The 16,021-nt window shown below is 38.1% G+C and overlaps 2 protein-coding genes across 5 annotated transcripts; both read right to left on the bottom strand.

Annotated features, from left to right (window-relative positions):
* Nucleotides 1-1,346: 1,346 nt before the first annotated feature.
* Nucleotides 1,347-3,996, bottom strand: LOC112180040 (MA3 DOMAIN-CONTAINING TRANSLATION REGULATORY FACTOR 3). 2 transcript variants are annotated; one of them, XM_024318538.2, is made up of 5 exons: nucleotides 3,907-3,996; nucleotides 3,478-3,813; nucleotides 2,611-2,853; nucleotides 2,359-2,444; nucleotides 1,347-1,872 (listed from the first exon to the last, which is right to left on the bottom strand). In XM_024318538.2, the coding sequence occupies exons 3-5, from the start codon at nucleotides 2,627-2,629 to the stop codon at nucleotides 1,459-1,461; spliced, it is 519 nt and encodes a 172-aa protein (XP_024174306.1). In that variant the 5' UTR covers nucleotides 2,630-2,853; nucleotides 3,478-3,813; nucleotides 3,907-3,996; the 3' UTR covers nucleotides 1,347-1,458. The 2 variants fall into 2 exon arrangements, with proteins under 2 accessions (XP_024174306.1, XP_024174305.1); XM_024318537.2 differs by having other exon boundaries at nucleotides 1,348-1,872; nucleotides 2,673-2,853.
* Nucleotides 3,997-7,272: 3,276 nt separating this feature from the next.
* LOC112176615 (protein NLP5) lies at nucleotides 7,273-13,005 on the bottom strand. 3 transcript variants are annotated; one of them, XM_024314636.2, is made up of 5 exons: nucleotides 12,405-13,005; nucleotides 10,865-11,881; nucleotides 9,926-9,973; nucleotides 8,934-9,840; nucleotides 7,273-8,486 (listed from the first exon to the last, which is right to left on the bottom strand). In XM_024314636.2, exons 2-5 carry the CDS (start codon nucleotides 11,759-11,761, stop codon nucleotides 7,603-7,605), a joined length of 2,736 nt encoding a protein of 911 aa, XP_024170404.1. In that variant the 5' UTR covers nucleotides 11,762-11,881; nucleotides 12,405-13,005; the 3' UTR covers nucleotides 7,273-7,602. The 3 variants fall into 3 exon arrangements, with proteins under 3 accessions (XP_024170404.1, XP_024170405.1, XP_024170406.1); XM_024314637.2 differs by lacking the exon at nucleotides 12,405-13,005 and adding an exon at nucleotides 12,250-12,336; XM_024314638.2 differs by having other exon boundaries at nucleotides 7,274-8,486; nucleotides 8,934-9,837; nucleotides 12,405-13,003.
* Nucleotides 13,006-16,021: the final 3,016 nt, after the last annotated feature.

Below are 16,021 nucleotides of genomic sequence, written 5' to 3'. Positions count from 1 at the left end.
GGCTGAAATTAGAGAATAAAATCTGCAATTTTAATGTGAAAATCAAGAGAAAATCAAGGGGAGGATGTTAAGGATAAAGCCATGGAGAGATTTAAGGGAGAAAAGGTTCAAAATGAGTCCGGATACATTGTCTAGGTTCATGCCTAGATATTTGGCCAAAAATTGTGAATAAAATCAGATTAAATCATGGGAAAATCAGCAACAAAATATTAGGGATTGATTTTGGAGCTTTTTAATTGGTTGGATGACATAGCAGAGCTGACGTGGCGTTATCTGATTGGCTAATGCTGTGTGGATCATTCTTGAAGACTTGGAGACTAAGTTGTCATCCTCCTATAAATAGGAGCATCAACAACGACCACTTGACACATTCTCTCATTCAAAATATCATCAAACCCTGAATCAAATACGCAATCCTCCCCTTTTCTCTCTCAAAATTTCATCATCCTCTCTTCAAGTCAAGAAGTCGTGATCAAGCTCCATCAACATCTCCTTGCCGTGGTCCTCATCTTGCCTCCACCACCTTTGAAGCTTTCTTGCGTTCTTGAGATCTTCAAAAGTGTAACCATGTCCTTTTCTAGTTTAATTTCGGTTTTCTTTTCTTGTAATTCAAAACATATTTTTGTTTTGTTATTTTGGATGTTTCGAATTCTTGTTAGATTAAAGTTTTGGATGTTAAAGATTGATTTCCAATAACCATGAAGCATGTTTTATTTTAGGTTTTTCAGATTATAATTTTTAGTTTCATATATGTCATGATTGTTTGTTGATTTTGTGCTTCAATCCCACCTTTTATGTGATTATGTTCTTTGGTGCGCAACTTAGAATTATAAGCATGTAATTGCATCCAAATTCAAATATGCTAGCGTTCTAGATCTTAATTGCTAAGTGGAAAACCTATAATTCCTTAGGTAAATCAACAATGAGCTTTGCATGATAAGATTAGCGTTCTAACTTGTCGTCTTTGCTAAATCAATCAAACTTCCACATGTTCTTAATGCGTTAATTGTGTTTTGTTGGGGAATTGATCACTCACTAGCTTTGCATGATTAATAGGGTTAATTATGGTGTGCTCATCTAGTTAATCTAATTAAGGGAAGTAATAAGAACTTATGCATGCATTCATGGTTTGTTCTTGATTGATTTCTTTCTATGATATATTTGATTCGAAATTATGTTTGATAATCTGCTTAATGTGTTAATGGATGTTAATTATATCTCTACTTCCTCCATTCATCTACATCTACTTTGATTCAGATTTGTTTGATGACTTGTATAATATTTAGTAGTTAGATTTAGACACAAACTTTCAAAATCCCCTCTTAATTCTTTGTAATTTTCGTAGATATTGTATTTCTATAATTAATATTCTTTTCTTGACTTATAAATGACAGGAGCACCCTCAATCCCGGGATAGAACGATCCCTACTTGCTATATACTAACAACTGTCAACAGGGTTAATTTTGAGAACTCATTTCGAGCTCATCAGCTTCCTTTGCACTGGTGATGAAGGCTGAAGGAAGGATAGAATCAACCACTGCACGACCAAGGAAAAGAGGGAGAATGTCTACTGCATCCAGTACATCAGCAGAGCGCAGTAGTAAGTTGAATCCATCTTCAATATGCACAGGGCTAATGACATCAGCATACAATGCTGAAAGCAAAGATGAAGAAATCTCCTTCTTCTCATCATCCCTGGACATTGCCATGGAAACGAGTCCCTTAACGAAGGAAGGATGATACTGATTCGGCATTCCTCTGACCTGCCATGCTGCCTGTACAATACTACCAGTGCGGAAGTACTCCCTAACAATGTAGGCAATATCTTTTTTGTATTCATCCGAGGGATCCCCTCCAGTTGACGGGACAAGCTGGTATGGAGACAATCATCACAGGAAAGAAATCGTGAAAAGAAACCAAACAAAAGTACAATTTTACAAGAATCAATTCTAAAATGAAAACTTCAAAGAAGCACATGCTGTTGGCAACCAGACAAGTTGATATGGTTCCTACTAAAACAGACTTCAAAGGAAGGACAAGTTAAAAGAAACCTAACAAAAAATTCAATTTTACCGGAATCAACTCTAAAACAAAACCCCTAAAGAAGCACATGTTGTTGGCCACCGGACAAGTTGATGTGGCTCCTACTAACACAGACTTCAAAGAAAAGATAAGTTAAAAGAAACCTAACAAACATTCAATTGTACAGGAATCAACTCTAAAACAAAACCCCTGAAGAAGCACACAAATGTATAACATGCTGTTAGTATGACTGCTACCGACAACAGACTATCTTGTCTACCTAATTAAAATACAATATAATAATTGCAGGAAATGCTGAAATCGAAAAGTAATACCTTCTCATGATGATTATTGAAGACATTACGATATATCTGGGATTTAGCACCAGCATCAAACAGCTTTGGGCCCATGCCACCACCTCCTGTTGTTAGAGATAAAAGAAATGAACCTCAATTACAAAAGGAGAGGACAAGCTAGTCTATCATCAACTCGAGACACTCAAATTATATACAAGAGGGTAGCCTTGAACCAAAGATAAATTTGAATACTCATCATAAGAAATTGTAATGTTCTTGTCGGACAGTTACCTCCCCCAATTACAAACATTAACACCCCAAAACAGGACGGTGCTACTTGAATCCAGGCTTACCCCTCTTTGCAGGCTTCCGTGAGTGTGTCTGACCCACATTCCTCACTGCTACCCCAGCTAGTGGTGTGGCATTGGCAGAGAAAATGGACTTAGGGGATTGGGGGGGGGGTTGATAACGAGATATCCACATTTCGCCCCGTTCCCTCCTACTCTCCTCTACTTGATGCCATTCAGTAATACACTGAAAAATAAAAAAGCAACAAAGATGCAAAAAACAAAATCCAGCCAGTTTAGATATAGAAACAATCTAATCAGAGGGAGAAGAAAATACAAGCTACAATTCTCTAGGGATTTCCAACGAGCCACAAAACTAATGTTCCTCTCTATCATCATATGAACACACATTGAATCCAACCAAAAATTAAATTCAACACATGGCTATGAACAAGTTGAACAAAACTAAAGAAACACTTGCAGTGCATGACAATTATCAGTCATCGTGAAATTTACAAAGATGAGAAACCAAATACATCATATTTTCCAGCTTCTTCCACAAGCAAGGTCCATCCTCATATCATATAGCCAAGAAACGCAAGTAGAAAACATGAAAGAAAAGCATAAATCGCAGGTACTAGAGCATGAATCGCAGTTCAACGAGTATGGAGAAGCATGAATCGCACAAATGAGCACAGAGAAGCACAGAAAATTTGGTTTCAACGAGTACGGAGAAGCACAGAAAATTTGTACCGGAAAAAAAAAATAAGCACAGAGAATCGACGCATGAATCGCCATTTAACCAAGCACAAATGGCAGTAACGAAGCATGTAAACAGTTTAACGAGGCAAAATGTAGTAACAGAGAGTACCTTAGGGTTTGCGTCTGCGTCTGCGTCTGCGTCTGCGTCTGCGTCTGCTTGTCTCAGTCGCGTTGAAGGTTGAAGGAGGAGTATGGCGAGAGAGAGAGAGAGAGAAAGAGAGAGAGAGTGAAGTGGAAGTGAGGGATTTTATAGGGGAGCGCAACGGCCATCCTTCTATTGGCTTCGCGCCAAAACTCACTCACTCTTTTTGTGTGACCCTTCCCTTTTTTTTCTCTTCCTCTTTCGCTTCCTCCCGTGCTCGGCTCTAACCGATTTCGACTCATTGTTGGTGGAGGCAAGCATAGTCTCAGCCTCCACCTCTTTCTCTTGTCCGTATTTCCGAACCTATCGAAAGCACATCAACAATTTATCAATCAAACCAAGACCAAGATATTAATAATCGAAATATAACACCAATTCGTTGTGACGTCGTTTTACCTTTCTCATCTTATATCAAGTTCTGGAACTGGGGGACTTGTTTTTGCCTTCTTTCTTCTTCTGTGCGCACAGCCTTCTGATACAAAAAGGAAAATGAAACTACACTGAGGCTGTCCGCTGTCGTTTGTTTATATACCAATCTATTGGGCTTTTTCTGCTATGACAAATTTTTAATGGGCCTTAATAAAAGGCCCAATATATCTTTTCCTAATCAAAGTATCTAGATCTAATCTTCGATTCTTATCAAATGAGTTCATTAATATGCAAGCAAGCGTTACAAAGTAGTATGAATAAGACAAACTCAAGCTATTAATGGACTATTTATAACTAAAGTCAGACCACAGGCTTGAACATAATCAATTATTAAAATTTTCCGACAAAATTCATATGCTATGTCATTTTCGTCATAAGTGTTTCAAAATTTTCTGTTAAAATTCTTAATTTCTGTAATATCTACACATATTTGCAAAAGTGGAAATTCATACTTAAATTTCACCAAAGTTTCGTATGCCGCCCGACAATAAATTTTACTACAGATGAATGATTGGTTTATGAATCGCATATAGGAAGAGATCAGCAAACATACAATATCCATGTGATGAAGAGCCAAAATCGATATCAAAATTCATGTACTTGGGAGCTGACAATTGTGACGTCAAAACAGGATTTTTTTGGGCTTCATGGTCGTGATTCTAATCTGAAAAAGTAAAAATTAAAGCATATCACCGAATCCCTAAAATCTTGTCCTTGTTCAGAATCTATTAGCAGTAAGCACATAGTTGAAGTGCATGCTAGTTTCAGTGTATACCCTATTAAGTACATAAAATGTGATTTCAATTTTGTTACATAGACAAATTATATATATTTTACAAGCATTATACACTTGCTGTACTTGGATCAGTAAAAATGCCCTACTCATATGCAGAAGAAGAAGCATGACCACCAAGAATGTCAATCAAATTACATGCCGGCTAGCTGAGTAAACCAAGACTCTCCCAACCCGAAACAAAAGAGGAAACCGGCAATAAGGCTTCGATTTGGTGTAGTGTAGTGTGTACATGTACTGAAGTCTCAAAGGTTTTTAGAGCATTTGCAAAACATGAATCATTATAACAATCTCAAAATGAGTCTAACTTGAAAGAAATATCTAGTTCTGCTCAATTTAAAATTGACAATAAAACAAGATACCTTGCAACTAACATCCCATCAAAGAAAGCATGAATATTGATTACAATCAAATTAATTCGTATGGGTGGAGGCCTATGAATTTCTTGGAGCAACCTCAGTTTACGAAACCTAGGGTTTCATGTTGCTGGCGGCGGTGAAGCTTCACTCCCCGGACCAAGCAAGGCTGCGGCGCGCTCTCGGGTGGTGTGCGACGGCGGGGTGGAGTTTGTCTAGATCATGCGGCTTCAGTGCTCGTTCCAAGCTTTGGCAGCGGCGGATTGGTTTCGGTTTTGTTCCAATCTGGGCGTCCTCTGGGTTGGTGCATATCGACATCTGAGAAGTCAATAGTGGTGGTGTTCCGGTGTTGGGCTCGGCGGTTCAGTCTATTGAAGCTCCAATCGCGGCAATGACAACGACGGTTAAGGGTGCGAGCTCGAGTGGGTGTAGTTCAGTCGGTGGCGGAGGTATCCCGGGATCCGTTGATCGATTTTTTTTTTTTTTGAAGTAGGCTTTCAAGCCGGACTCTAGGAGGACCTAGCGACGGTGGAGGAGAGTTGGAGGTCGCCGGAACGGTGAACAGCCGGGCTACCTTCCGGGAAGGCTAGTCTAGTCCGGCTGGTGTGAGGAGGTTGGATATTGGTAGTAAGCTTGGGCCTCTGCCTTACTAGGTTGTGGTTGCAGTCTAGTGACTTGGGCCTTGTTTGGGCCCAGTTCTCCTCTTTCCTTTTCACTTAGTTTGGGCTGGATTGGGCTTTTGAGGAGGTAGTCAGTTTTTTCTAGCCCTATTTATGTCTTATGGATGTTACCGTGCTGAGGGCGTGCTCTATGTTGTAATGTTACGTTGTACACCATTTGGGTCTTAGCCATCAAGATGCTCAAGACAGTGGCTCCATCTTTAGATAGGGTAGGGTTAGGGAAGTTTTATTTAGAGTTAGAGTTAAATTCATTCTACCGCCTTGAACTTTATGTCTAAAATCGTTTGTGCCCCCGAACTTTTAATTTAATCACATATGCCCTTATACTCTCTAATATGATCAATCATAATCACTAGTTTATCATTAGTAAACTAATTTCTTAATTTCTTCATAAATTAGTGACAATGCATGCCCATTTAGGGTCAATTTTTAGCCTTGACCGTGTAAATAGTGTGTTTCTTGCATGATTAAAGGCTAAAAACAAGTATGAGTGGACAACAATATATGAACAAATTGATAGATTAGTGAAGGATTGGCCATAATTGATCAAATATGCGATCAAATTAGAAAATTGGGAGCACAACTTATTTTAAGTGTAAAGTTCAGGGTGGTAAAATGATTTTAGCTCTTTTATTTTACTTTTCTTTTCTGCAGTTCCTTTAGGTTTTAGATTTGTTGGCTAGTAATAATTTGGCTGCTTTGGGCAGTTTGGTTAGGAGGCTCTGGCTGCTTTGCGCAGTCTGTATTGTGCTTGTGCTTGTACTATGAGTGGTTTCTTGAAACCCTCTATCTTAACGCTGTGACGTCGTAATATATTGGAATATGATTTCATTTCCCTCAAAAAAAAAAATACCCCATCAAAGAAAGTCATAGTGTACTAGGATGGTTTTATCCAAAAAAAATGAAATACCTCAATCAAATGCATAAGGATCATCAGAGACCCCCATGAAGAATTGGCCTCCATAAGTAGCAGAGTTGTCATTAATGATTAGTGATAGATGGGTGATGATCGGCCATGAATTGGTAGCGTTAGCTGCAGGGTGATTGTAGAGTAATATATGGGGGCAATTGCCATGGACTGGAGGCAACTATGAGAAACTTGGATGAAGAAAGCCATGTCAGAATTCTTATTTGCTAAATGGATTACGCAACAACATGTGATCAAGTTCAATTCAAAACAATATTCATGATCATGCTGGCTTTATCAATATGGTTGAGGGTTTAAAGAAATTCTTGACATTTGCCAAGACGTTTCCTACTTGTGGGAGGAAATTGGCTGCAGTGCATTGCTCGGCAGAGATCAAGTACTAGCGTATATCATTTGTGCAAGGAATTGAAATCGGAGATGGTGAGAGTGATTTTTGAAAGGTCCTATCATATTTGTGCTCTGGCTTGCCCAGGTACGTGCTAATTCTCATGGACATTGCAATGCTCGGTAAGGATCTACTATTTGCCTACAATAATTCTCTCAAGTAATGGCCTGTTTGTAGATAAAAGAGTAGAAAAGATCACAAAATCATATGATATTTGATATAATTTATCAGAAATGGAGGGAAAAGAAACACAAGGCCTATTTCAAAATTAAAACAAAAGGAACAATTATGTTCATTCACTACAATGTACAGACAACTATTAACTAGCTAGCTAATAGAAAGTATACCAAATAACTGCAGATGATGGAGGTCCCAGATAACAACGCTGATTGTCTCCAACAGTTCATGGAAGACATGAAAATTCCATTCAACCGGAAGGTTCACTTCCATTATATTCACTGCAAAATTCTGCCACCTCATCCGTGTTGCAACTCATGAAGCTTTTTACTAGTTACAATCCATCATGAAGGGCCACTGCTACCTGAGAACCTTTCTAAATGACGACGAGAAAGCTGGAGGGAGAGCTTAATTGTACTGCATCGTGAAGAGCGACATACATCAAGGCACTCATCTAAATCTGCATCACATGTTAACAAGATCCACTCTGAATCATCGTCCAAGTACTTCATATCAAATCTACTCATGTCCTCTATACCAAATCGCTTTGCAATTTCTTGCCCCAAATCTTCATATCTCCAGTTATTTTGAATGCGAAATCGAGTTTTCTCATCCCCATATGCGACTTTTACTCTTCGAGCATCCCTTTCTTCAGCTATCTGGCCATCATATTTCAGTGGAGGTCGAAAAGACTGCAAGTTTTGTTGCTCACTGAGATATTTATGGCTCTGGGATCTTTGCATTAGCTCATCCACTCCACCTTGACGAAGGTCATTCAACTCTGCTTCACTTCTGACCCTCTTCAGCACTCTATTATCTCCAGCAATTGGATCGTCATTATCTGCGATGCTCCATGTGGGAAGATGCTGCTCTGTCTTGCTGGAACAGCACTGGCTTGAACTGGAACACTGACTACATGAGGACGACGGAGATTTTGATGCAGTAGCTTGGGGACTCAAAACACCACCTTCAGGTGGCACGTCTGATGGCCTTGGCCGATCAATCAGCTTTGAAGTTGAAAATGGGCTGGTCCCAGACAAATTTGGAGAGGCTAACTCTGGATAGCTTGTATAGAAAGAATTGATTTGGAAAGCACTGGACGCACCTTGGACTGAATCAATTACACGTTGGAGTTTCTCTAAGGAGTGACCAACCTTCTTGATTTTTCGAGATGGCCAACGTTTAATCCCATGTTGTCGGCATATCCTTTTCAAGGTTGTGGAGCAAACTAAACATGATAAAGTTGAACACAGAAGAAACAAAAGGCAATGTTACAAGAAAACTATGAAATGAAACCACATTAACAGAAGGAAAATTAAAATAAAATAAAATCATTTTGCACTATGATTTTTGCATAGTTCAATCTTATTAGCTGGTGAAACCGAAAATACTGACACAAGCAACTATATCTTGGATTATATATGTATTAAATATTTACTTTATACAAAATATTTTCAAAGGATATATATATATATATATATATATATATATATATACAGCTCCATTACTATAGAGTCTCAATTGATTGAATATAAGGACATTAGGTTATGAAATAAATGAAGTGAAGAAGTTACGCACCGCCAGTAAAATAATCATTCGAAAGGGCACCTAATATACCACAAAAATTTTCACAAAAGCTAGAGCATGAAACACGTTTCTCAAAACAAATGCATACCTCCAAGACTCTTTGCAGCATCTTTCAGGCTGCCAGAAAAATATTTTCGAAGAACTTCCAAGGTGATAGCTTTCTCCGCCTTGGTACGCCTTTTCTCTCCGGTCTTACTCGCACCAACACTTGAGAAGCTACCCTCACCGAATGTAGAAAACTCTCCAACACAGTCAACACCTTCTTTTTTGTTCAAGTCTTGTGGCCTCAACTTTGAGGATTTCGCACTCGGCATCTTCCTTGCCTTTTCCTTTGGGAATATTGAGACATCATTATCAGTCTGTTGCACCTCTGCAAAAGAGGAAATACCACTAGGCCTGGGATCTGAAGGGACTATCACTTCACTGACTGGCAAATCTGTTTCTTCCTTTAATTCCTTGTCTGTGACAACCCGTAAGCTCCGGCAGATATTTTGTATGATGAAAGACAGTGAAGTTAGCATCTTCTTGTGTTGTTCAGGATCCCTGCAATCCACTGGCAAGAAGAACTCCAGGACAAAATCAGTTGAACCAGTGTGGATGCTCCGTAGACGTATTGCAACCGCGGCATGCAATCCAAACATCCTGGCATGGTGAGATAAAGGATACTCTGTTTTGGCTAAGGAAGTTATATCATTTGAGAAGCATGGTTGATTAGTCATAAAAGCTCTCCCAACGATGCCTTGGCCTTTTAACAAGTGATGCTCAGAGCAAGCTTCATGAAAACCCTTGATATAAGGATAAGTCACATGGCAAGCATCATCCACGGTTGAAACACAGTGAACGTAGTTGTCATCAGAATGTCGGCATCCATCTTTGCCTTGTTGGATGCATAACACCCAAGTTTGTGCCAAGGGCAAGTTGTGCGTCTCACATGCAGATCTCAAGACCTCTCGGATCTCAGGTAATGCAGCTTTGTAGGGCTTGTCACTCGCCTGCTAAGATAAACCCACCAAATAACTGTATAAGGAATATCAGAATATTTAATATATCAATTTTCCTTCATGGAAACTATCCAGTTACCTTTAAATTATGAGTATTCAAATTTTTTGAACTCTGAAGATCAACAGCCTGCAAATCAAAAGGCTTGTCCATATTAGAAAACAAGATTTACGTGAATAACTCAGCTGAACAAGGCAAAGAAAGAAAACTCGTCCTTATCCAAGGAGAGAGCATGGATCAAAGAACTTTATATCACAAGCGTACAATGACTTGTAATTTAGACTATTTGGAATTCATACACTTGTATCTCTTAAAGCTGAAACCACAGACAAAAAACCAAAATAACAATAAATAAAAGCATACAGCTAATGATCAAAAACTGAAAATATTTCCCTTTCTCCAGCACTACAGTGGTTAGGGGAATACTTGACATAGTGCCATGTACAAAGCAGTAAAGGGAAGTTTATCTACATAAGACATAATGTAAGGTTTTCACAGACATTAGTAACTCAAATGAAGGTGAAGTGTGGGGTGAAAAAATAGAGGTCAATTCTTCTCATAAAGCCCTCCTTAAGTTGAACTTATATGCACCTTCTCAGAAATTCCTAATTGCTTAGGCATCAGATTGAACTATCCAATGCATGGGGACTGAATATCTGTTATTAGATCATGGCTGGGCTTGCCTTCCTACTGATTAAGTTTGAATGCATCAGCTAATCTCTCCAATTTAGGAGACAAGATTAAAGGAATAGCAAAAGAAAAAAGCACAAAAACCAATATTTTACAATGTAAAATTTGGACAGCCGTCATATACACTTCAATTTAGCATGATGATTATTTCAAAAAAGTCTCGCTCACCACATATATGAATTCAAAATTTTAAATATCAGTGATGACATCTCTGAGACTGATGGAGCTTTGATTGATGTCAACTCTTGCAGTGTTTTAGATGGCACTCACTCACTGAAATTGAAAGGAATTCAAAAGAACAATGTGCTGATTCAAGGAGAGAGTGCGGACCTCGAGTGCCTTGCAAACACTTTCAAGCTCAGGTTGATACTGCATCTTCTGGGTGGTCATAACAACCTCAATTACACCCAAGCAAGTTCTACTACCTTGTTCAAAGATCGGAAGGGCAAGAGTTCCTCGTACATCATACCGTTGAGCATCATCAACCCGTGGGTACTCGTCACTTCTAAATAATCGAACATCAGGAGTCCACTCAGGAACCTTACCTGAAAAAACACGACCAGGCAACCCCTTGACAAACTCCTTAGAATCTTCTCCAGTTGAGAACTGATAATTCACAGAGATGTCGTGATACTTGGCAAGCCTTGGACAGCTAGAATCAAGTGAGGAAAGTAGATCATTAGTTGTTAAAACACGTCTACCCCCTCTATTTACAGGCAGCCATACCTGTACAAGAACATTTTTGTCTCTCATGACATCTTTCATGTACACAAGTGCCCTCTTTAATCTCTCCATCACAGACGGTGCAGAAACTTGATTCTCTATGGGACCAATCCAGATACCTCTACTGAAATCATGACCTTCAATAATATGATTTCCTGATTGACCAGAGTACCTGACAACATCTGTCATATTCTGGCTAGGAGACTGCATGTTGGCTGGAGCTTCTTCCTGGAGTTCATTGAACAGTGGTGTATGTGTCTCTTCTTGATTACTGGTCTGAAATGGGTTCGTGCTGAAATTTCCATTGGTCCCCAAAGTAGGCCAGAAAAACGAGGAGTCCAAAATGGCACCAGAACTGAGGGGACTCTGATTAGGAAATCCAGCTCCATCTATTGTTTCCAACCAGCATCCATCTAAGAACAATTCATCCATGAAGTCTAAATCCATTGCGGAATCAGTTGGAGCTCCCAGCATGGTAGCTGGTGATGAAACACCATCTTCCATGCTCACCTTTTTGCTGTATCTTAGAACCAAGAATGAATGAACTCGAAGTTTCAAACAGATTAAAAACGAAGATGTCACAAGAGCAATCCAACTTCCAGTGTTCTGCCTTCAAATCCCAGTCTGTCCAGGTTCCAAAAAAATCATAAACAAGAATCAACAACTATTCTCCCAGAGAATATATAAAAGTAAACTTCACCAATCATAGCAAACAACAAAAGCAACAACTAGTATTGTACATCTTCCTATATGAAGATTAGATTCTCTTTTCTTTTAACAAATCTCATACATGTCAAACTAGCGAAAAGCCCCAAAAACCAATCGAATAACCAACAGTTAATGCGAGTATTGTAATAGAAATCATAGAATACAAATTAAAAGATGCAAATATTCATGGCGCAAATCAAAATAGTAAAGAAACAACAAAATCAAAAACCCGCCACTTTCCAAATATTCTTTGAATTCAACTGGTGAAATCCCGTTTCACTTACACGATTCAAAATTTGGCCAAAGAAAGTGTAACACTCAGAAACATTTCACCAAGGAAACAAAAACAGAATGATAGAAACCAATCCAGGTTCAAACCCAGTAGTTTCCAAATGAAACAAGTACGTATAAAACAAGAAAAGGAATCAGAATAACTTACTGGTTAAGGATTCCTCAAGATACCCAAGTGGGTTTTTGTTTTCTCATAGTTTATATGTACTCTTTCCTGAAATACCCATGAAAACACACTGTCTGCAACGCAAGGAACAAGAAGAGCCAACACTTGACAGACAGACACACACACTGAATCTGAAGTCTGAAGGGAAACAAAGGAACAAATCCCCTCCACAATTCCAAAGCTTTCAATCTGGGCCGACTATTATGAATCTTGATTATATCAGAAAGATTCCAACTTTGCACACTTGAGGGGCCCCACTCATACGTAGGCAAAACAAACCCATCATAGGCATTGTACTTCACGCTCCAAAGTCAACTTTACAGAACAGCATATGAAGCAGAGAGTGCAGGAAGAGGAGAGAGAGGGAGGGTAGAGTACTAGAGTTGAATGAAAGGGATTGAGAGAATCAGGAAAGGTGATTCTTTAGGTTGATGACGCAATGACTTGAAGAAGTGGGAATCGATGGGAATCATGATTTGTTCAACGGCGAGTTAAAAATGGAAGGGGGAGGGGGGGTCGTGGCTTGGCACTCTCTTTCACCAATATAGAAATAGAAATAGAGAGAGATGGTGCAGCTCTACCACAGCTCCCTCCCTCTCTCACGCTTCTTTATTTTGTACTATTCGCCCTCCCATTTATTCATTTTGAATTTTCAAATGGGAGAGAACCAAGGAAATACAAAATGAGTGCCAGCCACCTGCACCGATTATTCTTCCACTTCCAGTACGTTCAGGACTGGTGCGCAGTTTCGGCTTTTCGCCCCAGTTCCCCAAGTACAAAACTTTCCGACTTTTGGTTTTTTATTAAATTTTGGGTAATTTCAATTATGGTATCGGACTCTGGATTCTTGCGAGTTATTGAGATATGGATGTTAATTCGATAGATATGAAGATAGATTGGCTTGAGGTTCAACTAGTCTATATCTGTATTGGATGAGTGTATTTGATGTAAGTTACATCATGTAACGATAGATTAATCATTATATTTAGCTCTCAATATTTCATTCGTTTTAAACCAGTATAGACATGGTTAGAGTTTAGGGCTTAAGAAATCATCTAGTGTATATTTTACACTTAATGTGTTTTAAAATCTGCACTAGATGATTTCAATTTTAACTTGCAGGTGCCTTGAGCATACCTGTGGAGAAGGTCAATACTCATGGCAAGTAGCAACTTAGCTTTGGACGCTTGTAATCAAATAGCAAAAATGTCTTCTAACCTTTTTCAAGAATTTATTCGTCGGTCATCTAAGTTTTGATGTAAATTAAATTTAAAATATATTATTTTCCCTCGACTCCATTATAATAAAAGATTTTATTCTTGTTTTTTTTTTTAATTAAATTGGAAAACAACCTTTGCCCACAAATATCAACTTTTCATTTAAATTAAATTAAGAAATTGACAATCTTTCCAACAATTTAGTCATCGGCAGAAGTCACTTGAAAATTTTAAATTAAACTAGAAAACAACTCTTGCCAACGACTTCATGTTGAGACAATCTGATTACTATGAGCAGTAAGAAACAAAAGGTAATTTGAAGATCTAATGTTGAAGTAAAGTTAAAAGGGATAACTCATCGAACATGTGAATTATTATGGATTAGGAATATGCTCCCAAGGCCAGACTTAGAGTTTAAGTTTGATATGAACTATGATAGCAAGCCATTCAAATTGCTCATAGTTTTGTATAACATGATCAGATGAAACATGTGAAAGTGGATTGACGTTTCATTAAGGAGAACATTGACCAAAAGATCATTCACTTTCCCTCTAGTGAGAAGAATAGTAAGCAGATTTTTTCACAATATTGTCTAAGTATTTTCACAGCTCACCTAATTAGGCATGATTTTGAAGAAATATGTTGGAATAAGATGCATCATATTTAGCATTTAAAATATCATTCCCTTTCTCTTTTTATTTTTTATTTTTTTTTATAATTGCTCGATCGAAGTACAATTAAAATTTATTTATATAATCACCTCATAAAGATCCCAATTCTCAAGAGAATCTTCTTTGTAATACTTTTAGTCATTAAAAAAATTAGATCATCTGGAAAATTCCAACTCAAATGTCATAACCAACCGGTTGATTAGGATGGCTACCTAGTTTTTGATCCAACTGTTCAATCTCCTCACCCCGTTACCATCACAAACTTTATTTAATATTACATTGTATTAAGTTTCTGCATTGTGAAATCATAGTTTCAGAGACGAGAATTGTCACATCTCAATTAGGAGAAGAACTGAATGTCTTTGCATTATATTTATATTCTAAAGTTGACGTCACAGATAACAAGTTAAACTTGTATTCTCTAAGTTAAATTTAATCATTGATTCTTTGAGATCCACTGCATTTTTTTATAGTTGTGACTTCTCTTTTCATTTTACACTTTCAAGTTAAATTTAATCATTGATTCTTTGAGATCCACTGCATTTTTTTGTAGTTGTGACTTCTCTATTCATTTTACACTTTCAACTTGCTCATCTTTGAAAAATTGTTTTCGAACTCCCCAGTGACTTTAGCCAGCTCTTGATGGATTTTACGATCTCACTTTCGTGTATTCCATTACTCAAATCGATCAACAAAAAATTAAATTCAATATCCTCTTAAACCCATATTGGATTATATGACTATGTAGCTTTGCACTTCCCTGTTCTCTTTCGAGAGCAATAAGGACAAGAACAAGGTTCTTAACGGTGGTTCATGGAGCTTTGTTAAGGCTCTAGTTTCCTGGTGGAATAAGAGCCCAAGAAATTCAAATTGATTGGGAACCTACTTGGTGGATTTCTATAGTTCTATTAGTTGATTAGCTGATATATGTAAAGGAGAGATGCAGATTCTGATACGATGTTTCAAAACTAGTGTTGAAAAGATTGGTGAAGCTCAATCCGGGCGTGGAGCAGAAATTAACATTCTTCTACAAGCACAGTGGCGGAATTTGTTTTGTTTTTCCTTGATCCTGATATTAATGAATCGAGCCTAGAAACCTTACGGCTAATCTTGAGAAAAAATGTTTATGTAGTTTTGTGACCATCGTGAAGCACTGACATCAGTGATGTGCAAGTTGCGGTAAATAAAAAATAAAAATAAAAATAAATTAGGGAGTAGCCTTCAAAGGACCACAGCAGGAAAGTGGAACTTGAAGAAATTCATGACTCCAGCAGAAGCAAATTTGATATGTTATTCTGTCGGAGGTAAAGGTACAGATGCCAAGGGTTATTCTTTTGATAGAACAATTGAAGAAACTATAAAATAAACTTCAGTTCACACCACTGGTTTCTTTCCCTTAATTATACGCACAGGCAGGGTAAATTTTTCTATTGTATATGCACACAGCAAACTCGGTACTGTTACAGCAACAACGCCAACGACAACAGTTGAACAGAGATGCGAAACCAAAACAAGGTTTGATTTCATCGGGGTCATAACGCAGACTAGCCAGCGAGCATTGTGCATTGTAGAATTTCAATGCAAAATCAAAGCAGAATGTGCACGTTAGCGAACAATGAGAACCGAGCACCCTCTCACATCCTGCTTTGTTCATGCACTGAAATTTCACATTATAGAAAACCCTAATAGGCAATATGTCAGCACTCAGCAG

Source organism: Rosa chinensis, chromosome 7, assembly GCF_002994745.2.
Source record: "Rosa chinensis cultivar Old Blush chromosome 7, RchiOBHm-V2, whole genome shotgun sequence".
Lineage (NCBI taxonomy): Eukaryota > Viridiplantae > Streptophyta > Magnoliopsida > Rosales > Rosaceae > Rosa > Rosa chinensis.
This window is presented reverse-complemented; position numbering and strand designations above follow the sequence as displayed.

Bases quoted from the DNA above. Each gene is read 5' to 3' on its own strand.
- LOC112180040 (XM_024318537.2), bottom strand. From the start codon at position 2,802: ATGTGGATATCTCGTTATCAACCCCCCCCCCAATCCCCTAAGTCCATT. The intron at 2,445-2,672 runs GTAAGCCTGGAT...CTCTAACAACAG, and splicing joins ACGGAAGCCTGCAAAGAGGG to GAGGTGGTGGCATGGGCCCA. The intron at 1,873-2,358 runs GTATTACTTTTC...TCTCCATACCAG, and splicing joins TCAATAATCATCATGAGAAG to CTTGTCCCGTCAACTGGAGG.
- LOC112176615 (XM_024314636.2), bottom strand. From the start codon at position 11,761: ATGGAAGATGGTGTTTCATCACCAGCTACCATGCTGGGAGCTCCAACT. The intron at 9,841-9,925 runs GTAACTGGATAG...GGTTTATCTTAG, and splicing joins TGAATACTCATAATTTAAAG to CAGGCGAGTGACAAGCCCTA. The intron at 8,487-8,933 runs GTATGCATTTGT...TATCATGTTTAG, and splicing joins TGCTGCAAAGAGTCTTGGAG to TTTGCTCCACAACCTTGAAA.